Source organism: Ambystoma mexicanum, chromosome 2q, assembly GCF_040938575.1.
Source record: "Ambystoma mexicanum isolate Mex_15411 chromosome 2q, UKY_AmexF1_1, whole genome shotgun sequence".
Classification (NCBI taxonomy): Eukaryota; Metazoa; Chordata; class Amphibia; order Caudata; family Ambystomatidae; genus Ambystoma; species Ambystoma mexicanum.
The window spans coordinates 192570324-192594370 of record NC_090924.1 but is presented as its reverse complement, the minus strand read 5'-3'; the positions used below and the strand labels follow the sequence as shown (position 1 = coordinate 192594370).

General features: G+C 45.9%; 1 protein-coding gene across 2 annotated transcripts in view; it reads left to right on the top strand.

The window, feature by feature from the left end:
- Positions 1-24047, top strand: part of LOC138569274 (multidrug resistance-associated protein 1-like) — a 1459677-nt gene that overhangs the window by 749206 nt on the left and 686424 nt on the right. For both annotated transcript variants that reach the window (XM_069647112.1, XM_069647111.1), the window contains exon 16: positions 15995-16121. In XM_069647112.1, the coding sequence (XP_069503213.1) occupies positions 15995-16121 (127 nt within the window). The remainder of the gene's footprint in view (positions 1-15994; positions 16122-24047) is intronic.

Genomic DNA, 24047 nt, shown 5'->3' with positions numbered 1-24047 from the left:
ACCCCGAATAGAAGCCAGACTACCATGACAGATGTTGAGAATCTTGATAAATATGAAATCCCCAAGAGGGATGACCAAGAAGGGGGACTTAGTTTTATGCTCCCAGTAGTAGTTTTGAACCCCCAGATATTACACTGGATGGGATTCCATCTATTCCCCATTTTAGGATAGATGTAAGTACTACCAATACAATTACCTCAACCATCCCTGTCTCAAATAGACTTTCCCCTTTAGCAGATCACATGGCTCATCCCAAAACTCTTGAATCATAGCAATCACCCAGTCAGATTATTTAAACTCTGTAGATGTATTTACCCACCTTAATACCCCGCATGTCCTATGTAACGACCTATCCAGATTGTCGGAGAATATTTCTGAATTCAGAATTGGCAAAATCCCAGGAACAGTCAAGTCCTCACCACATTCTTAATAAGATAATACCCAATCCACAGAGCGAACAAAAGCTATGCATAACGGCCTCACTGTGGCACAGATTAAACCTAAAGAGGTTGGATCGGGCTTCCCGAACAGGATCCCTCCTTTACACCTGAAACCACCTGAACAATCTCTTATCCCAATTCTCAATGTTATTAATAATTATAAGTCTTTAAATTCTAGTAACCATGTTAATCAAGGTGATGCTAGACAAACAGGTTAGGCTGAGCCTCCTAATAGTTTTTTTCCCAGGTGCTAGCAGAGGAGGACTGACCTCCAGGAACCCTCAAAGATCACCCCATCCATGGACTAACAGAGTTTTATTTGTGCTTCCGTGAGCTAAGAGGTGGGATGACCCCACAAAATCGAATGTGGATAATAATGTTTTCATGACTAAAGTTCCTCAATTAAAATAAGCTAGCAAAGAAGACTGGGATACACTGGCCAATAAACTAATACGCTGACTGAGGCATAACAAGGGTTGTCTTTCTGTCATTAAAGACGACATCCTAGGCGTGCATAGAGTCCCTGACAAGGATACACCTGAGTGGGATTACATCTCAATAACACCCAAAGACAGGCAGCTAATGGACGGATTACTCCGCATCAAACCAAGTTCATTACCCGCAGCAAACTTGCTCATAAAGCTCTGTTTTGTCCAGGAATCAAGCAATCCACATCTCAGAAATGCCAATCCCTCAAACCTAAACGCTATGTATGGCAGCTGCAGTCCCTCTCATGGGCGATAAGAGCCTTCTGCTGATGATGTAGATTGACAGAACATATCCCACGCCCTCAGCCCCACTTTCCAAGAGAATCCATCTACAATCAGGGAATCTTGCCCTGATGTATTGATCTTATCCTGGAACATAGCTAGCTTGAAGTTGTCAGAATGCTGATATCCAGATTGGCATACTCTGCTTGACCAATTTCAGATTACATGTTTCCGAGAGACATGGACTGCAGAAAATGTAACAAATGCGGTATGTGCCATCCACTTCAAACCTGCAGGTCCTACCGTAGACTCAATGATGGCATGATGGTGTGTATTAATATAAAACTTTCCCACTTCAATTTTGCTTTTGATTAATATATAGCTACGTATTGGTAAGCATGGTAATGTCACATAGTTCTTAAAGAGATAGAAAACTTGATGCTCCAACATGAATATTTATGTTCCAAGAACAAGCCATGTGGAAGGTTGTCCTAGGCAATTTCAATACTCTGATGGAACCGACATTAATACTGGCGATTTATTTGATGAAGAAGACTTACAATGGAATATTCCACCTAATATTGCCCCCCAGCCAAGAGTACTTACCATTGCGCCAATAAGATTGCTGCTACATTTTGCATGCAGGGCATTGGGCTTGTGGGACACTTGGGGCCAGATTACAGAAGCCTTGCACCGGTGCAAGTGCAAAGTTGCACGATATTAGCACTTGGGCAAAGTTTGCCCTATTTTTAAAAACACTGGGACATATTCGATTCAAAAACTGTTGCACCATGAAGAGTGCAGTTTGGCATGGTATAAGCAATAGGATAAACATTGCCCTTCAGTAAAATAGATACATGTTCACTTCATTATCGCAACAGGGCAAAGTTTGCCCTAGTGCTAATACGGAATGGTATTATCACTAGGGCAAACTTTGCCCTGATGAAAAAACGCATCGAAAAATGTATCTTTTCTGCACAATGGTAATTTTTTGCCCTGATGCTTATGCCATGCCAAACTGCACTTGTCCTGGTGAAATAGTTTTCTTATGTCCCAGTGTTTTTAAAAATAGGGTAAACTTTGCCCTAGTGCTAATACCGTGCAACTTTGCACTTTCACTGGTGCAAAGTTTCTGTAATCTGGCCCCTGATTCGTGACCGTCCTGCTGTGTTTACATTTAGAAGAGGGGTCCAGGAAAGCTTGTCGACTATATCTGCCTGGAAGTGGGCAGCTGCAACCTTGGGAAATCATTTGAAATTATCACTAGACCAGAAGGCGACCATAATCCTGCATGTTTGAAACTAGTGGGAGACTCCTTTCATGACCTTCCAGTTATACCCTGCGCTTTTAGCAAAGGTGCATTAGATAGGAAGCTTTCGATTAGGTAACTAATGTCGCACTGATCCTGAAAATTGACATACCTATTTTCTTAACAGTTTTATTCCTGGAGTATATTACCTCAAACATGGTAAAAACTTTCTACACAATTTTAACTGCAAACCTTTCCCCTATTCTTACCAAGTTCTGTAATGTGATAATGAAAAGGCTTTACACACATAATACATAGTAGGATGCAGAATGCTACTTTGCCAAAAGCAACCTCATTAATGCATTAAGAACCAATAGTGACTCACGTGAGATTTCGCTTTTGAAAAGATGCTACAGAGACCTTGTTACTAGGAATGAAAGTGGGTCTAAGGAGACAAGATGGGAACTTTTAAAAACGCATCTGGGAAAAATTATTCCTGCTCCTTCTGGAACATTGTTTCTGATCTCCTAACCGTCTCTAAGACTAACAGCTAAGTAGAATCATACATTAGAGTGGATATTTGGTATTCCCATTTTAGCTCTTTGCATGTGGCCCAACTCGAGCTGGTAACTCCTTCCGTAACCTGGCAAGTTGCCATTTGGTTTCCTCTCGTACTTATGATTACTGAAACCTGCAAGGCATTAAGTTCTCAAAAAAATGGCAAAGCCCCTGGAGGCAATAGACCTTTACAAAACAAATTAGATTATGTTCCTTCTAGCTGGAACTCAGAGATAGTTCCCATATACAAGAAAAGGGATAAACAATCCTCAGGGAACTATAGACCAATCATTCTAATTGATAGTCTTTCTAAGGTTTACAGTAAAATGGTACTGTGCCATTTGGAGAACTGCATGACAGAAAATAACCTTATTTCAGATCTCCAGGCAGGCTTTAGAAGCGGTATAAATACAATTGATCAGACTTTTCTTTTACATTTATTCATCACTAAGCATGTGATTATTTCCCCTGGTTTTTGTTGATTCTATAGCAGCATTGGATTCTGTCGACCACACTATTTCGTGGAATATCCTGATAGATCTTGAAATACCCTCAGCTGGTTTGTGATACTGATAGACTCTGTAATCATGCATGAACTTTGTGCCAGGAATTCGGATCTAAAACAGTGCAAACCTCCATATATCAATGCCTATGTGTGATATTTCCAATTTTTGTTTTTTAACATATTACCTGTCCGCTCCACTATTGAATTATGGATTCGATGTGCAGGAGTGCATGCTCGTTTTTTCATTTTGTCTTCTCTCTCCAAGTCTAAATTGCGCTCAACTGTGTTCCTGCGTTACGATGGGCTGACTTTATGCTACCCTGACGGAGAAATAGAATGGGGACCTTTATCACTGATGAATGTCATCAGCCTGATTGGCCATTATTGCACAGTTTAATAGACTTGTATATACCACTAGTGCTGAGAGAGAAACCTGACATGCCATTTCTCAACTGATGAGCTCACCAAGAAAAAGACAAGCTCTCAGACAGCAAAATTCTTAGCGATCTTATCAAAACCAGCCAAAAAACTGTTTGCTGCATCCCAACAAAGGTCCGAGCATAGACCCCATGCCTTTAGAGGGTTTGGAAGATTCAGGGGCTTCCATGATAGAAAGGGCAGGCAACCAGGCCATTTGCCCAATCCCCACTCCAGGAAGCAGTAACGCATGGCAACCAATGGCTTTTTCTAACTCCCCTCTTCTTCACAAGCCGCAGCACCTAAAAAACAATTAGGCACGCATCTCGGTCTACAATACATCTGTGGGGGCCAGGTGTCATGATGCCTACCGCCGGGGACCCAGACCTCGTCCAGCAACCCCGGAAGCAGGCATCAAGTTATCCTAAGCAAGCCCAACAACCCCTGCTAGGGGCTATTTGGGTCCAGTCCGGGCGCCTATGGCGCCAGGCTCATATGGAGAGTCAGTCATGGCGCCATAGGCGCCAGGCTCATAGATTAAAACTTACCTGATGCAGACCATGCTGCAAACTTACCTGATGCAGACCATGCTGCAAGAGCTCCAAGCCAAAAGAGGCTTGGAAGGGACTACTTTACTTAGGGACTATTTTTTAATCGGGCGGGGCTGGGGAGGAATACTTACCTGGGACTACTTTGGAGGCTATTTAAACCACGCCCGAAGAGCAGCACACGCTTCGCATTATTCTGCATCCAGCAGCGTAACGCTCACCGTGCCTGCGGGTCTGCATCTAGCCTTCTGCCACGCCCGCCTCGAGTTTGGAGCTCCTAGAAAAAGGGAGAAAGAAGGAGAAAAGGTTAGAACAAGAGCAATACCTTTAATCCTTACCTGAATTCCCGATCCATCGCGCCTTCGAGCTAGAAGGAAGAAGTTATTTTATGCGCGTCGCCTCGCCTGCTGCAGCGCCGCGCTGAACTCACAGGCCTTCACAGCATCTTCACATTCCACCGCATCCTCCTGCATGTTCCCGCCGCACTCCGGCACCTAAAGAGAAGACCAGAACAGCAAGGTGAGCCAAGGGAATACACAGAGGAATATTAGTTACCCCCCCATAGACTTACCTGATTTTACCACCGGGGGTACTATTCCTCTTCACGGGTCGGCGCAGCTTCCACTGCATCTTCGCCGAACCATGTTTCACCTTGCTGTCCTTTTGTTTCCCCTTAGGGGCCGCCCTAAGGGGAAACAAAAGGACAGCAAGGTGAAACAAAGGGACTAACAAGGGGAACCCTCCTCACCACAATAGACTTACCTGATTTTACCACCGGAGGTATTATTCCCCAAGACTTCATACTTTCTCTCAGTGCCTGAATAAGGGAGAAAGCAACAGGTTACATATTGACATTATTTTATCGAACTGTGTTGGAAAATACAAATCCTTACCAGAATACCACCGGTTGCCACGAGGAACTCTTCATTAGGGTGAAGCTGCAACCTGCAAGGAATCGGACAAGAGTGAAAGTCAGGCATTTGAACTCTTACGAACTTTATACTTACGGCGTCTTGCTGGGAATCTCAGAGTCAATATTGTTCTGGAACTCACCAATTCCTTCGAGCCAGTGAAGCAACTGGTTATCAACGCACCCCTGCGCTCAATGCAGGATGGAGAGCTCATCTTTTCAACTCATCAGGTGAGACTATAAGAGGGGACATCAAAGGCAATCTGTGGGGAGAACAGCAGGGGTGGGGGGATTTACACTCAATTCCACGGGTGGTTAATTCCCTTTCTCCATTTGCAGAAGAATATTCCTATGGGCCAAGCAAACAAAGCTAGGTGGGCCAGTCCAGTCCGTCATCTTGGCCCTACGCGTCACATTGGTGGAGACCGCAGCTGTCCAGTTCCGATCGACGCCTCTGTGGGAACCAGGTGAGCGTAACACCAGGAAAGCCCGGCATGTAGTAGTTTGGCATCACCTCTTTCAAGACCCATGGCTCAGGTCAGTAGTTTCTTTAGGTTTTCGGCTCCCTCTTCCTACCCACCTTCCTCAATCCCCACGCCTCCTTCAAATCAGATCACCAGCTCTGCTGCAAGAAATAGTCAAACTAGTCCACAATCAGGCAGTGTAGAAGGTTCCGCAGAAGGAGGAGGTTGAGGTTACTACTCCAGAATCGTTGCGATTCGCAAGAAAAATCAGGCTGGCCTGATAGTAGTGCTAGACCTGTCCTACCTAAACTTGTTCCTCCCAATAGAAATGTTCAAGATGGTTACTCTGGTTCACATAGCCGAGGCACTCTGCTTGGGAGACCTGAAGGACTCCGTGGACCTGAAGGACTCATACTTGCACATCCCTACTTGGCTACCGCACAGACAGATGTTACGTTTTACAGTAATGTGTTACCACTTCAAATACAAGGTGCTCCCATTTAGACTAAATGCAGCTCTACGGGTATTCACAAAAATAAAGCTCTCAGTTGCTGTTGTCCTCAGGGTGAAGGGACACCACATCAATCCTTAACTGGACGACTGGCTCACTCCAGCCAATCCGCAAGGGGAGGGAACAGTGTCTTGTTGCAGACTGATTCAGATAGTATGCGATTTATAGGTTTTCATCTATCTCAAGAAATCTTAATTAACCTCTATTCAGAATTTGGTGTTTCTGGGGATAAGGTGGGACACAGTATCCAGCAGCATGTTTCCCACCCAGGACAGGTTCAACGATATTGTGGGAGCAGTTGCTCACTTTATCAGCAGTAGTCAACATCAGCTTATCAGCATCTTCTAGGACTAGTAGCCTCTTGTGTCCTCACAGTCCCACTGGCCAGACTAAAGATGAGAGCAATTCAAATGCAGTTAGCCAGGTCCTGGGATCTAGAGTCTGGGAGTCAGTCAGACAAGGTCTCCATCCCCCCTCTAGACTACAAGACCTGCTATGGTGGAAGCTGCAGTGCAATGTGATGAAAGGAGCTCCCTTCTGTCAAGTCCAGCATGCAGTAGTAGTCACTACCGATACTTCCCTGGAGGGCTGGGGTGCACCCCTGGACAGGTACTCCACTCATGGATATAGAATGTCCAACAGAAGAAGTTCCACGTGAATTATCTGAAACTTTTAGCATTTTCTCTAGCCCTAATAGCATTCTAACTCCTCTTAACCAACAGGGAAATCCTATTCAGGATGGCCAGCTCTACAAAGATGGTATTACATGAACAAGCAAGGTGGAACCAGGTCCCCTCTCACTTGGATACGTGGAACTGGGCAGTGCGCAAAAGCATTCACCTGCACGATTTGAACCTGCCGGGTGAACAGAACACGGAGGCGTACAGGCTCAGCAGACTGGGCTCCACTTCCTATGAGTGGTTGCTCAATCGTTCAGTTCTCAACAGGGTCTTCCAATCCTGGGGTCATCCAGAAGTAGACTTGTTCGCGATCCAAGAGAATTATGTGTGCCCCCTAGACGCCTCGCCGTCAGGACATGGTGTGAGGTCTCTGGAAGATGCATCCTACATTCCCTGGAGCGGTATGAAATGTTACACGTTTCCGCCCGACTCCACCAATACAGAAAGTCCTTTGCAAACACGATATGAAGCGATGCTGTTATGAGCGGAGAAGTGTCCCCTGCTAATGCAACAAAATGGTCCGGTATTGCATCCGACTCCGGACAAGTTAGCCTTCAGCGCTTTGTTCCTCGGGAGATAACCTTAGGTCACATAGGGCTATCTGAACATAATTTGCACAAAAGTCAGCAAGCCAGAAAACAATCTACTAGGGCACAACACAAGAGCAAATGGTAGAGATTATGTTTGTTTATTGAGTTTATATAGTGCTTTAGTCCAAAGCGCTTTACAGAATAACAACAAGGTACAATAATGAAAGAAGCATATTTACGAACATGAAACAAACCAGTGGTACAGTATGTAGAACAATTTACTCAAAAGGAGAGGAAGAGAGGGGGAGGGGAGAGGAGGTAGGTGAAGGGGGTGTCAATGTCTGATTTGAGGTCAGCAGGAGTGGGAGGGAGGGGAAGGAGGGAGGGGAAGGGGAGCCCCCAAGTCATCTCCTACGCCCCCTGGTGGTTACAGTATCCAATATGAGGTCATCGGGAGGAAGGGGAAGGAGGGAGGGGAAGGGAAGTGAGGGCAGGGGTTTGAGGGGGGAGAGAGGTAGGTTAGGAGAGTCGGGCGGGTGGAGAAGAAGGGCTTTCAGTGAGGAGCGGAAAGATGAGTAGGGTGGGGGTGGAGAGGACAAGAGAGAGGTAGGGAGTTCCAGTGGAGAGGGGCCAAGAGTTTGACGGAGCGGAAGCGTGAGGAGGCACAAGGGGCTGGGGGTACGGTGAGAAGGTAGAGATCAGCAGAGCGGAGAGAGCGGGAGAGAGTAAAATGAGAGGAGGGAAGAAAGATAGGAGGGCGAGGTCATGGAGGGATTTGTAGACCAGGCAGAGGAATTGAAATTTCAATTGTGAGAGGAAGGGAAGCCAGCCAAGTTGAGAGAGTGAGGTAGTAATAGAGTCGGGAGGGCCAAGATGACACAGAGTACGATTAGAGGAGTGGTAGATCGATTTTAGGGGAGTCAGGTGAGAGACAGGGAGTCCAAAGAGAAGAGAGGAGCAGTAGAAGAGACGGGAGAAAATAAGGGAGGAGATTAGGAGTTTAGAAGTGTGAAAGGTGAGAGAGGAGCGGATCTTGCGGATGTTGAAGAGGTGGTGTCGACAGGCACGAGAGGTTAGAGAGATATGGTTGGAGAAGGAAGGAGAGAGAGGAGTCGATATGGAGGCCAAGATTGCGGGCATGGATCGAGATGGGGAGATTGGAAGGGGGAAAGAGGATGAAGGTGGGGGGAGGTGAGAGAGTGTTGGGAGAGAAGAAAAGCACTTCAGTCTTGTCAGTATATGCTTCTGGGCTAAAGATAATAATAATATTGACCCATTAAATTATTCATTAGACAATGTGTTGTCCTTTTCCTCACACCTTGCTCATTCAGGTGGGCAGGTAGCAATATTTAGAACTTACTTAGCAGCCACAGGAGCATACAGAACTCTGACCAGCTGCTTCTGTCTTCAGCTAGTTCAATAGTAAAGACATCTATGAGGTCTTACTAAAATGTACCCTTCAGTTCCTTGTCCTCACCCGTTTTGGGATCTGAATGTGGTAATAGCGGCAGTGACGCACAAACCATTCAAACCAATGACGCTGTTCAACATTAAGTTTGTAACCTGGCAAACAACCTTGTTAGTAGACCTGAGGTCAGCTCGCAGATAAGCGCAATTCAGGCATTAGCTGCCAATTAACCTTTCACTGTTTTTCATAAAGATAAGGTGGTTCTTCGAACCCACCCACATTTCTTACACAAGGTTGTCTCTGCTTTCCATTTAAACCATGAAATAGTACTTCCAGCCTCTTTTCCTGACCCTGTCTCCGATGCGGATAGAATTTTGCATTGCCCAAATGTGTGCAGAGTTCTGAAATTTTATTTAGACAAGACCAAGACTCTCAGAAAATATGACATGCTGTTTAACACTTTTTGGGGGTCTTCTCTATGATTACAAGCTTCCATGTCCTATATAGCTAGATGGATGGTGGTTGCCATTTCCGAGTCATACAAACTTCAGGAAAAACAGCTGCCATGAGTCATGCACATGCACGATGTCAGAGCCAAGGCCACAGCTGTGGCATTTCAAAAGCATCTACCATGGGATTTGATCAGTAGAGCTGCCACATTGGCATCCCCATCAGCATTCTGCAAGCATTACTGCCTTGAGACTAGTGTGACGTCGGAAGCCGCGTTTGACCAGGCAGTGCTTAAAAACCTGTTCTCTAATCCTAAAGCAATGGTGCATTGGAATCACCCAGACAGTATGGAGGAAAGGGGACAGACGTAGGAGTAATAACAAGTTACTTCCCGTAGTGACTAAACTAATCCTAGCCAATAGTCCCCTTACCTCCATATGACCCACCTCCTTCTCCTACTAGCTAATATACAAATCGTTTCAGGTCCGATGCTACAAAGGGGACTAAGCTGAGGCGCCTGTGGGCGGGGGTAGCGGGGCATGGTTAGCCCTGCGGCCGCGCCCTAGCATACTCTAAATTTAAAGGGGAAGCATTTCTTATGAGGCCAAATGGTACCCGTCCCATCCCTGTACTGGGACACCCATACAATATGGAAGAAAGGGGACTATGGACTAGGAGTACTTTAGTCACTATGGTGAGTAACTCGTTATTATACCATGATGAAAGCATTACATGAACACCAAATAGCTTAATTTGCTTACTAAAGGTTTTTCTGAATTTTGATTTACACGCTGGGAAATCAGAGGGACCGAGTTCACAATGTGCAATGTCAGAAGGACTCCAAAGGGGGTGGGAAGGAGAGCCCACATATGTCCAAAGCACATTGGCCCTGAGGTTACGGGTTAGTGCCGCCATACAAAAGTGCAAATAGATAGATAGATAGATTTAAAATCCAAAATGGTGCCAGACCTTGTAAACTCAGGCCAACTCACTTTCAGCCCAAATGACTACAAGAAAAGGACTCAGTCACAGTCCAGTCCAACCCACACTAAACAGGTGCACTCCGGGCTCCTATGCACCACCCAGGGAGAGGGGGTGACAGACTATAAAAGCCTGCTTGCTCTGTCAAAAAGTATGTGATGTTTGAGATGGAGCAGGGAGAGCTGTTTGGAGCAGATTGTGAGCAAGCAGTCCATTGAGAGTAGATCCGGGAGAACGTTAAATTGGAGGAGCAGAGTTACCATCTGGAGAAAGTTCTACTGAGGCTGTTGGCGAGAGAGAGTTATCTTCTGGATAAACATATACTGAGGAGTTTGGAACAATGTATTTATCATCTGTAGGGGGGGGCTAGATGAATTGTAAGAGGGAGAAAACCCTTGCTATCTAGGGAGGAGGATGGAGGAAAGCTAGAGGGGGAGATATTTGCAAGACTCGAGGAGGTGAGGGAAGCAAGAGAAACCAGGGAGGTTATTGCTTACCAGGATGGTTCATATCAGACACTAGAGGTGGGAGGAGGAATGAGTTGCAACCTTACTGAGGGAGATGGAGGCAGGGATGGAAGCCTGGAGTTCAGTGTTCTGGAAAGCAGTACCCTTGAACAGGGAGGTCGCCAGGTACCAGATGCTCCACAAGCCTGGCCCTAGAATCCTGTGAGTACGGAGCACTGCTCAAAAGATTCACGTTTACCTACAAATTCTAGAAGAGAAAGACTTTAAGGATTTGTCAAGCTTGTGATGTCTTGGCCTGAATGGCCCTTGCTACCGACTATTGGGCAATGGGTTCAGGAACCCCCCCCCCCCCCAGAAAATGCAACCTGAAGAGACAAAGCAGAGGGTGTTCAACTGCACATTGGAGTCAAGAATTTTGTAAGAGACCTTTCCTTTGCTCAGGAGACTATAGTGAAGAAACCATCTTCTATTTTGTTATGTAATGTGAGGAACCTGAGGGCGTTCTCACTTCTTTACCCCCAAAATCCTCCTCTCAAGTGGTCAGGAAAAGGCCTTCGCTTTTGGATCCCGACCCTAGGGGTGGATATGCGAGAGAGGATCACCTTGGTGGAAGGAACCTGGGTGTAACGCTCGCCTGGTATCCACGGGCACGTCACTCAGCCTGTTCTGACGTCTTACAAACCCTTCCCTTGAGGCTATTCGACTGGAGACTGGGCCTGAAACACTGGATTGGTAGAGTTTAACTCCCTATTGTCTTTGTGTGCTTGAACCCCTTCTTCCCCGGGGTCCAACCCTTCCCTTTGATCCACAGCTCACCTTGTTTTCTTGGATAGTGTGCTCTCCGTCCTGCTTTCAGCGCAGGGGCTCGTTGATTGATGCGGGCTCGTTGCTGCCTAGTTACTTCACTGGCAAGAGTCCAACAGGTAAGTAAGTATAATGAGTCTTTTAAACAGTTCTCTAACCTTGTTCCTTTCCTTCCTTAGACAATGGCCGGCGTCCGGGCATGGCGGCGTGCTGCTGAGATGAGTAGCGCTGAAGGTGAGTGAGAGCGCGATGCACCCCTTTCGTATTTGCATTGAAATGAGTTCTTTTTCTGTGTCTTTTAGGTGCCGCAATGTTTTCAGCGTGGATGCCGGTTATGAAGAACAAATGCGGTGGGTAAGCGCGGTATGCAGCACCTCTAGATGTTTCCATGCTAACCTGGAGTGTCTTTTCTCTCTTGCAGATGGATGAGAAGTTCCGGAGACAGAGTTCCCCCAGAGCGGCTGGGATTCAGGTGAGCGTTTGAAGCTCGTACAGTATTTAAAAATAAGCGAAGATTTGCAGAATGCTTACTAATGCCTTTTTTCTGTTCTTTTCCCTTTTCCTTAGGAAGCGGCGTGCCGGGGTGGGAATGACACCGCCGAAGATGCCCGCAGAACAGAAGGAGCGATGAATGATGGGCAGAAGCGCTGCAAGGCTGTTCCTAACGGTGTTCTTGTTCTTGCAGGAGCTGAGCGCAGAAGAAAGATGCAGGCCTACTGGAGACCGATCCGAACACGGTGAGCGTCACGCTGCAGGTGCAGAAAACGCAAAGCATGTTTCTCAGCCTGGGTGTGGTTTATATAGTCTTTGGGTATCCCAGGTGTCTCTGGGCTGAACCACACCCAAAAGACTAGACCGCACATGCAGTTCTGGGAACCGAAATATGTGGGGGCATCTATCTTGTCCCCATCAATGCACTACAAGTCCAATCCCCAATGTTATCCTATGGGAGTGATTGAGTCTGGTGCCACAAGCGCCAAGTCTGACTCCAAGTGGGTCTTTGGAGGAATGGAGAGGTCCTTGAGGGCCATGTAGGTGATTGTGGGCTGGCTCCAGCCTGACATCTTGGAGGGCTGGGGACATGAGGGGCAGGAATCATGACACTGGGGAGTAGGGAGAGGACATCCTTGCGTGAAACATGGTATCCCCATTCCCTTTCCAAAAGGAACCTTCTATCCCTTCATAGGCTACTGCTAACCCTTTCCCTTTTCTTCCTTCCAAAATGTCCCCCAGAATTATCACTTCAACACTAGAACAAGGAAGAGACCAACTAGGAGGACACATACGCATTTAGGTGAGAGAAACCCATATTCACCTTATGTTGTTAATGCAGACACACACCAGTCAAGTACTAAGACGAGTAGGAAACAGTACAGAGTAATGCACACTTCCTTTTCAAACCTCCCCAAACACCACTTTGGTACTGAGAGACGAAGAAGAGGACTATGGAAGTATACCGTTGGAATAGCCAGGCATGTACAGGTTTCATGAAGGTCAGGCAATTGAACTAAATGACCCGCACATGTCGACCTTTGACAATCCCCGTAGGTATAAGAAGCCAGGATGCACAGCATGAGAGAGAGCACAGAAAGGAACCCAGAGGCGGGTTGCCGACACGAGCGGCAGAAAATCTGGCTGGAGAGCCAGAGGAGCGGGAGCTGAGAGCAGTGCCAGGCAGGACAGTGCAACGCTCTGCCACATGAGGGTCTGAAGGGCCTGCCAACCGTCCCTGTTGGGTGCACATGAGCTGCGGTTGCCGAGACACTCCAGCGGCCGCAGAACGCCTAGAGAGCGAGCAGAAACAAGTTATGAGTATTTATGAATGGAATGGAAATAAGGTGGCACAAGGTAGAGATACCACAAGTGAATTCTTCAAGACACAAGTGTTGGCAAAGCCAAGGAAAACCCAAGAAGGGTATGAGAGGAGATGCTAGGGGTTGGGCAAAGTTAAAATAGTTGAAGGTACTGCAGGTTAAGGGACAGCCTGAATTGGCCAGAACCAGAAGAATACACAAGGTGTAACAAAGTGCATAGTGGTATACCAGGCCACGGTAAAGTGTTGGAAGAATAACATTGATGAAAGGAACAAGTTTAAATGTTCAAGGCAAACAATGGACAATTGCTGAAGGAAAGTAGATAAGGAGGGGTATCGGTTGTGTGACCTGTAATGGGTGGACCATGTGAAATGACAACTGCGCCTAGACCCAGGGCCCTTTATCAACCGCTACTTATTGGATTTTGAAGTCAAGAAACAGACTTGAACCAGTGAAGAGTACTAATGACAAGAGAGTTGGGAAGTGTCCTAAGGAACTGGGTTGTTTTGTAAAGCTGGAAGATTTGAACTCTTGGGGAAGGGAACCCCAGTCTTTTGTGAGCTGTCTTGAACTTGGGGAAGGGGGATCTGATCATAATCAAAGAGCCAGAAGACGCTCTATACTTTCTTTTGAACTTTTGAACACTATTAATTTGAAGCAGACATCCCTACACATTGTATATAGTTAGTTGTGAGGGCAAGTATAGGTTTTGGACACAAGACATTTGGGGTCATTACAACCCAGGCGGTAAGTACACCAACTTTACCACCATGGTGTAAACTACGTTTACACCATGGTGGATGGCGGATTTACCGCCCCATTCCAAGGTGAGTGGGGCGGTAAATCCCCATTTCCCATTTACACTTCCCCATTCCCATTTTTGCACCATAGGGCATAATGGGAGTGGGGAAGGCGCTAATTACGGCACCGTAAATTACGGTGCCGTAATTAGCACCAAGGCGGTTTAGCACCATGGATTTTAACGCCTGCTAAAAGCCCTTAACCCTTAACGCCTGAGTTGTAATGAGGCCCATTTACTTGATTTGGACATCCTGACGCAGACTACCCTTAGTTTTCTTTAGGCAGGGAAATCCCACCTTAGCCTAGGGCAAGATAGTTCTTACTCCACCCTGACTTGTAAGTTAAATAAAACTTTTGAGTACAAATTTGAATCTGTTGTCTGTGTCTTGCTTCTTGATGCCTTCACGGTAAATAAACATACCTTTCCTAAAAACTACATCCTTGTGTCATACTTTTTGTGCTTCCCACTCAAACTGCCCAGAAGATTGGTTACAGCTTCTTCTGTCTTGGCCTTGTTTCCCTGAAGGACCTCCTTGGCCCTGTCACACAGCCCCTCTGTGATCTTACATCTTGGGTGTCATTAGCATGCTGGTTTCTCTTGTGCATATGCCTACTCTGCCGATGCACAAGCCCCTAACACCAGCCTGCCACCAGAGCACCCACAGCTCATGTGGATCTGTACTCAGTTGGCTATCTGCTACACCCAGATGGCACTCCTGTGTCAGCTGGACCTTGGCCCTCCGCTGACCTGTACCTTCAAACTATTTCTGGGATAAAAGAACAGCCACTAGTTCAGATGCTTTCGGTTTGCAGTGGTCCCACTTGTTTTGACCACCAAGGATCACTATAAGGCCTGGGTCAGTAGATACCAGCTCTGAAGATGGCATTAGACAGTGGCAAATTCTCCAGTGGGGTGGATTTCTCTGAGGGACTTAAAATAATCTTACAATTAGCATATTAGAACTTGTGAGAAACTAGTTCGTTTTTGGGACAAACAATAAGAACTTTATAGGAACTTATATAACAACCACATATTTATTGCATTCTTATAAAATCTTATGTTTGAAGTAGGATGTATGTAAGATCGTATAAGATTCTGATAAGATCTTATAAGAAAATTAATAAGAAATTGTTGTATGGGGATCAAATGTAGGTGTCTGAACCAGCATCGAGATCAGGAGGGAGAACTGCATCAATCCACTGGGCCTTTGGGTGGAACATTAGTTTTAAGAGTGAACTAGGAGCTTTGATGGAACAGGCCTCATTGGAGACAATTGGCAATCAATCTTTGCAGCTCACCACGAAAGCCACACCCCATTCTTACCATTTAAATACCTTCCAGAAATTAATGGAATAAGCCTAAAAAAAAAAGACCATATTGCGTGTTAACATCCTTTGTGTATTTTCTGGACAGTTTCATCTACCAGGCGCTGTCATGGACCTGAAGCAATTTCAAGTGCCAGAGACAATAGTTTTCCAGATCAAACGCTCTTGGTAACTAATTCCTGCCCATTTCTCCCCTTTGATATGCCTCCATTGTGTACACAGAACAAAGCTGATAGAAGGCTCCCAACATCTCTTTGCATGAATGAAATACAGACAATTATTGATTGCCCTCAGTTGCAGATAGATTTTCTTTAATATGATGTTTATCCCTGTCCTTTCTAGCAAGAGACTAAAATGCATCAGAAGAGGGAGAAATGTGTTTCTCTGGAATGTTATGATTGATTTATATGTATCTCTATAGCATCAACATAAATATTTCAAGAGGATCTCTGGTTGCAGTCGTCGGTCAAGTAGGGAGTGGAAAGACATCGCTTCTATCTGCAATGCTCGGTGAAATGGAGAAGTTCAATGGACGTGTAGCTATCAAGGTAAACATGCTGAATTACAGATGACGACAGAATGTTTCAAATTTAAGCTTTGCCTCTTAAATCTTTACAATTGGAGGATGGCATTTTATCATGTCTTAACATGTTGCTATGTCAGAATTGACTGAGAAGTAGGTCAGGGATTTCACTGAAGCCATTTGTTCTTTAGTGACCCACTTTAAGATTTTCATACTGTTCAATTATTTTATGCCCAGTGAAAATGATTTTGTCATGCCTGTTTCTGTTGAGTAGCCTTCATAGCTCATTGCTGTGTGACCTCCTAGAACGACAGCACTCTGCAATGTTTGAAGAGCAATCCATATATTCTACATGAACTAGTGACTGTTGTCTGGAGAAAAAAAGTTTGTATCCAGTGGCTGGCTCCATGTCCTCTGCATTGCTTATATGATGGACTCCAGTTTTTAAAATTTGAGTGCCTTCTCAATTTACTAATCTTGAATCAAACGTTTTATGATTAAGCACCTTTTTATAAGTCTTGTATGCCTATAATATGGTACCGTGGGGGCATGGCTTGGCACAGATGAAAATGGCCACATAGGTTCTCCCCCATCTTGACATTTATTCCTTTGATGTGAATATACAACTAAATTATAAAATAAAAAGTTACATGAATAATCCCGCTCTTACCTGGCGTTGAAAGTCATCTGAAACGTCAGATGTGCGATACTCTTGGAAGACGTCATTGGACGGTGAGTGTCTGTGGAGCTCCTGTCACAGAGCTGATGATGCATAATTCCTACAGGAGGACACTACATGAGCCTGAGGTGTGCTGCATCACAGCACAAATATAGGCCAATGACTGCTATTTTTAGTATTGTTTCAGCTCCGGAGTTCCATCTACTGGATTCTATGAATATGTCTATTAATAATTGTGAATGTGTTCATCAAACACGTGCCTATCTCTATTATTCATTGTTTTAATTAGTTGTTTTACCCCAGCTCAGCCATAAGAAACTCAGTGACGTTGAATTATGTTTCCAAGTGGAATTACCTACACTTTACATACCAACAATGACCTCCCAGACATATGCTTAGTGAGTGTCGCTGTGAGCTTGTGATGCCGTAGTTTGTCAGCGGGTGCTGTGGTGCTCTATTGCTTTACCTGTAGGTGCACTTCTTGAAGAAGGAGTCTACATCAGGCCATGGCGCACAATGCCGTTATGCGTTTAGAGGCCGCTGCTGGCAATTTAACAATCTAATCTATTGCAAAGCTCTCTCTGGTAGATTCTTTCACAAATATTATTTACTGACTGTGTCCTTTCATATTTAGCATAGACCTATTTAATTTGTCTGTGATTTAAATTCATTGTATTCATGTCAGCTAGCCCATACGTGGTTTTCCGAGGTAAGGGCACGTTTCCAGATGGAATTACCTATAACACTCAACAAATGGCTTCTCACAAAGGGACCTAGAAAGGATCATGTAATTAAGAATTTACTAATCCTCCTTCAGCGAACTTGTAAAGACCTAAAAGTGACTCGCCACCTCCAACTCAACTTAAACTAGATCCCGGCAATGGGGGATAGTCTGTCTGAATTGAGAGCTCTGAAGCCCTTTATGGAATTCACTAACAATAAATTGCAGCTGCTAGATGACAAATGGGCCTCCGTTGTAGCTAGAATTGGTGAGGTGGAAAGGCGAATTAGTAATGTTGGGATGTGACACTTTGTGTAACCGTGCTTGAGAAGTCAGTTATACAACTTCAAAAACAAATTGAGGAAATAGTGGCCGAAGGAATAATATTCACATTAATGGTCTTCCTGCAGGCTCTGGAGGAAATTACCTGTTACTGTTCCTCAAAAATATGTTTCCTCAGATTCTTCAACTACAATCTTCAACTGTGTTCAATATCCAAAGGGCTCACAGGATTGGTTCCAAGGAACACATCAATTTACAGAGCAAATCCCCACTGCATACTTTGATTTTCTATCTTCTCAAATATACCAAAGTCCAATATATTAACAGTAAAGCTAAAGTTGCTGGTCAGTTGTTCTGGAGTAGTCATAGAATGTATGTAACACAAGATGTTTCTAAATTTACTGCTCAGCGTAGGAAGTTCTTATGATATAGACCTGTTCTTAGACAATTAACTGCCAGATGTGGTCTCTTAGATCCATGCATCTTTAAAGTTACTCTTAAAGGCAAACCATTGGTATTCGAGACCGCAGCAGATCTGAAGACCTTTATTATAGTTGATAAAATGGAAGGTAAGGACACATCTTCTTCTACTACTACTCACCAACCTTCACTCTCATCTTCTAATGGGATTATATAATTGATAGAAGTTTTATGAATTAGCAAAGACTACATCACCATTTTAGTGGACAGTAGGTTGGGAGAATTCTCCCATTTTTGTACATATCTGCAAGTGTCAATAAGCTTCATTTGAGGCTATGGTCTCAGTATATGATTATTTGATGAACTATTCATTGGTGTTTTTGTCTCTTGTCAATTGTATGATTACATTATTTTTACATCATACTGTGCAGATATCTCTTTCCGTCCTTTCACTTTGCATTTTTTGCCTTTCCTATGTGTGGATATACTGGCTTTTATCATCTCAGTGGCAATATATGGTATGCTCAATACTATTGACCAATAATGCATCTTATTGCTTTCATTTATTTTCAAATTTGTTTATTGGCATTTTCAATAATATCAAACAAATTATGTGCAGTAATGCCTTACTCAAATAGCAATAGCCATGTGTTTAACTTAACGTCAAGAATATACAAATACAAAACAAAACAACCATAACTGTCTCTATATTCTGTTCGTATCATATAGCGTCATCTGCTACGGGGGAGGGTGGGGGCGAAGGGGAACCATCTGGTAACTTCAAAGGGGGAGGGCTTCCGAAAGGTCTCCATCGTCCGCAGCACTTCAGCTGCGGCTCGCTTTATGGTAGGTCCCTCATGGGCCTAGCTTGAGTTCTAATTCAGGGGGGTTTGTCATCCGAAGGGTGAAACATGTGTCTGGTGAGTTCCTTCCATGCCTCGAGTGTCATACTGGAGTCATCCGTGGATCTGGCCACACAGTCCTCCCATGCCACGGTCTCGGCTAGCACCCATCGTTCAGTCTCTTTGTGCCATAGCTTGAACTGTGGGCCCATAGGTTTTTTCCCAAGCCATTGCGATAGTTCTTTTGGCCAGTATGCACGATATGTCCATGAGTCTTGTTGCATGCTTGAGCTTGGTTGGTCTGGGGTAGGTTCCCAAGAGGCACTCATCGGGTGTCCAGTTATATTTGCTCAGGCCTGCTTTTTCGCAGGTTTGTTGAACTTTATCCCACAGAGACCTTGTTTTGGGGCATTCCCATAGCATGTAGATCAGATCCGCTTTTTCCCCATGCACCAGTTGCAGGTTGATTGTGCCTGGGGATTGAACGTAGCTATTCGGCACGGGGTCAGGTAAGTTCTATGCAGAATGTTTAGCTGAATCTGTCTGAATCTATGATTCCTGGATACCGCTTTGGGGAATGTAAGAGCTCTGTTCCATTCCCCCTCAGACATTTCCCAGCCTATGTCCACCTCCCATTTGCTTTTCATTGCCATACTCCGAGAATTTGGCATGTCGATCAGGTGGCCATATATTTGCGATATGGGTCTACCGCCCTCTCCTAAGTTGTACATCAGAGTGAGGAATGGGTCCATAGCTGGTTCTTCAGGCCACGAGTCCCATTTGTGTCGGGCCACAGCACGTGTTCTTTGATACCATAGAAATTGGCTGGTATGTATGCCCTGCGTCTCCTGTAGCGAGGTGAACTCCCTAAAAGTGCTCTCGTCATACAGATCCCCCCAGGTGTAGACCCCTTCCCTCTCCCACAGCCTGATGTGTTTCAAGTCAGAAGGTGTTGTGCATAAGTCTGCGATCAGGGGTTCTTCTGGGGTATAGGGGTTCCATGAGTTAGTGAGCGTTTTCACCCTGCGCCAAGTTTTGCTCCCTAGGTCAGCCAAAAAGGGTAAAGTTCCCAGCAGTTTGGACGGCGCCCAGACCAGCTCTTTCAGATGGAATTGGGGCAGCATGGCCTGTAGCAGTGGTGTTTCAGATGTGGGTTCATCTTCTAGCCATTTGGTCACAAAACTAAGCTGTGCTGCTAGGTAGTACCTTTCCAGATTCGGAAGTTGAATGCCGCCTTGACTATATGGTAGGGTCAGCAACTGCAACGCTATCCTGTGCCTTCCTTTCCCCCATAGGAACTCTCGCAGTATGGTCTCGAGCAGTCGGAAGAAGGGTTTGTGTATATAGTAGTGTACATTTTGGAACCCATAAAGGAATCGTGGGAGAACGATCATTTTGATTATCGAAGCTCTGCCCATCATCGAAAGGGGGAGTTTCGCCCAAAACGTAATTTATTTGCGTAGAGCTGGGAGTGCTGCCTTTGTGTTGCATTCGTGCATTAACTCGGGGGTATGCATTATGTGCACTCCAAGGTAGCGGAATGACGTATTCTGCCACTGGATCCCCACCTCAGGGAGTGCCTCCAAATTCACATCTTTCAGGGCCGCCAGGGGGAACATGCAGGACTTCAACTTGCTAAAGCGTATCCCAGAGATCTTGGAATAATTGTCCAATACTTCTAGCATGGTTGGTACGTTGAGGTGTGGGTCCCTGACGTATATGAGAACATCATCCGCATAGAGTGAGATGACATGGTCCACGTCTCCCAGCCTTATGCCTGCATCGAAGAACTGCTTCCTAAAGTAGACAGCTATGGGTTCTAGTCCCAAACTGTAAAGCATTGGGGATAGTGGACAGCCTGGTCTAGTCCCCCTGCATATATCCCAGGCCTCCGACACGTGCTTCCCAGATTTCACCCTTGCCTTAGGCTTAGCATACAAGATGTTAATCACCTGATAAAAGGGGCCAAATCCAAACTCCCTGAGCACCGCCACAAGCCACTCCCAGTAGAGGGAGTCAAACGCTTTAACTGCATCCAGAGACAGCAGTGCGTATGAGTCCTTGTCCTTATCGGTTTGCGCTTTAATATGTTGTAGCCTGCGTAGGTTCATGGAGGTGTTGCGGCCCGGTACGAAGCCGCACTGGTCTGGGTGTACTATATCCCCTATTATTCTAAACAACCGCTTTGCCAAAATCATAGTCATGATTTTAATATCATAGTTTAACATTGCAATCGGGCGATATGAGTTACATTGGTCTGCCGGCTTGTTGGGCTTGAGGATTGTGATCACAAGCATCTCCCTCATACTTTCGGGTAATATCCCTTCTTCGTATGCCTCCTGGTATACAGTGTGTAGTAGGGGGTCAGGGAGGACTCATACGTTTTATAAAACTCTGTGGGTAACCAGTCAGTACCAGGTACCTTAACTGCGGCCATGGATCTAATTGCTTCAGTAATGTCTTCGGTCGTGATTTCTGTTTCAAGGGAGTCGGCTTGTTCAGGGGACAACCTAGAGAGCCCTATCTCCTCTAATGTTTCTACCAACCGTTCATGGGGGACCAGCTCCTCATGCGAGTATAGGTGTGTGTAAAAACAAGTGAAAGTATCATTTATACCCTGCTGTGCATAGTGTGTGTTCCCTCCCTCATCGTGTAGTGAGGTGGTGCAGTGTTTGGGGTGTTCTTTTCGGCAGAGCCAGGCCAGTAACCTGCCCGGTTTGTCCACCTCAACATGTGCTCTGTTCGTCCTAGCAGTATAGTCAAACTTTTCCAGCCTGTTCCACGCAGTTAGGTTTCTCTCTTAGTTTTACAAGCTCCTCCTCCCTCTGTTGGGTATCTACGGGGGTCGCTTCGAGTCGCTTAATTTGCCACTCCAGTAGGTCTAGTTCTTTCCTGAGCAGCTTCTTGATACCTCCCGCCTTTGCGATGATTTCCCCTCTGGTCACTACCTTTAGAGCCTCCCACACTATGCTATTGTGTGCTACACTACCAGTGTTAACCTCCAGGTAGGCATCAATAGAATCTTGTAATTCCTCCCGGAAGGCTGGGTCCTTTAGGGCGTCGGTAGGCATTTTCCACATGGGAATGGGGGGTCTGGGCCCTTTGTGATTCCATGTCATCAGGAGCGGGGAGTGATCCGAGATAGTCCTCCCCAGGTATTGTGCTCCCTCCACCCGGGGCAAGTGCTCCCTGTCTATGAGTATATAATATAGACTTGTGTGTAGCTTATGCGGAGATGAGTAGTATGAGTATTCACGTGCTTCAGGATGCTTTTCCCGCCACACATCCGCCATGTCCAGCCTCCCCAACATGGCGGTCAGTGCTGCGTAGTAGTCGATGGGCCTCCCAACTGTGGTTTGGACCTGTCCAGCATTGGGTCGTGCACACAGTTAAAATCTCCCCCCCAAATAAAAAGATCATTCCTATGCTGTGTAACTCTGGGGTACAGTGTGTTCAGGTAGGATGGTATATTATTATTATGGAGATAGGAGTTCATGATGCATACTGCTTCCTGTTCAATAAATCCCCAAATTACGACAAACCTACCTTCCAGGTCTATCTCTGTTTTGCCCACCCGGAACGGGAGCTGTGAGTGGATCCAGGTGTAGACCCCTCTTGCGTATTTAGAGTAGGTGGTGCCAAATCCCTGTCCTCCCCAATGCGTTTGTAGTTTGGTCACAGAGTCCGCCGTACAGTGGGTCTCCTGCAATAATGCTATCATCACCCCTTTTCTGTGCAGGTAGGTTTTAATTCTGTTTCTGCGGAGATAAGTCCTCAAACCCCTTACATTCCATGTCATTATTTTTATGGTGGCCGCGGCCATAGGGGTTCAGTAACGGATCCGTTGTCCCCCCTCTCCCCGCCCCTTCCGCCCCTGAGCTTGGATCTACTATCTAGGGGTCGACCTGCGTTTGGGTTGGGGCACGAGCCGCCTCCTTTCCTCCTTCCCTTCCTCCTCCATCAGTATCACTTGGAGACTTATTAACATTAACAATCCTCATTCTAGTGAATGAAGGCAACCAACCACTGCCCCCAGCAGTTGCCTCAAACTTGCAGCGCTCGGGAGCATCCAAACCTTCCAGGCCTTTCCGGGCCTCCTGGTGCGGGTTGTGTGTCGGCAGTCGGCCTTCACGTGTTTCAGGGGGGGGGTGTCGGCTTCATCGTTGTACGCATGGGTCGGTGCGCTCCTGCCCGTCGTAGCATTCGTGGAGTTGTAAATCTCAAGTGGTCCGGTGTTCTTTCGGCAGTTGTGCAAACCTTCATTCTTTCCTGTTGCTTGGTGCATTCAGTGGCCTGTGACATCCTGCGCAGTGCTTTCCTTATCATCTGCAAGGTTGTTGTCCTCAAGCCACATATTTGCCGCCGCCGGGGTCTCAAGGAAGATAGCTTTCCCTTCGTATAGTACCTTAAGGTGGGACGGGTACATTAGCATGTACTTAAGGTTTAGTTTGCGTAGCCTAGCTTTCACCGGTACAAATGAGTTCCGTGCCCGCTGTACCGCGGGTGTATAGTCTGGATAGATGACTATTTTGGCACCATGTTTCTCGATTTCCCTTCCTTCTATCTCTCGAATCTCAATATAGTCTCTCTGTCGCTGAAGTTTAAGACTTTTGCAATTATTGGGCGCGGTCTGGAGCCCGGGGGGGGGGGGGGGGGTCTTTTCTGTAGTGACCTGTGGGCCCGCTCTATCGAAAAGCCCTGGGTCAGTTTGCCGGCCCCAATATCTTGCAATAGCATCGTTTCTACAAATTCAGTTGGGTCTGGGCCCTCCATATCTTCTGGTACCCCCAGGATTCGAATGTTGCCGCGGCAGGCGCGCACTTCTGAGTCTTCTGATCGCACTTCTAGCCTCGCTACTTGCAATTCAGGTTCTTGGACATTAGATTTAAGTTCTGTTGTGTTGTTAACATTGTCTTGCAGCGTTGCCTCCGCTGTAGTCACCCTTTCAGTAAGGTTACGGGCGTCTTGTCTCATCAGCTGCATGTCCGACTTGATTTCATCGATCCT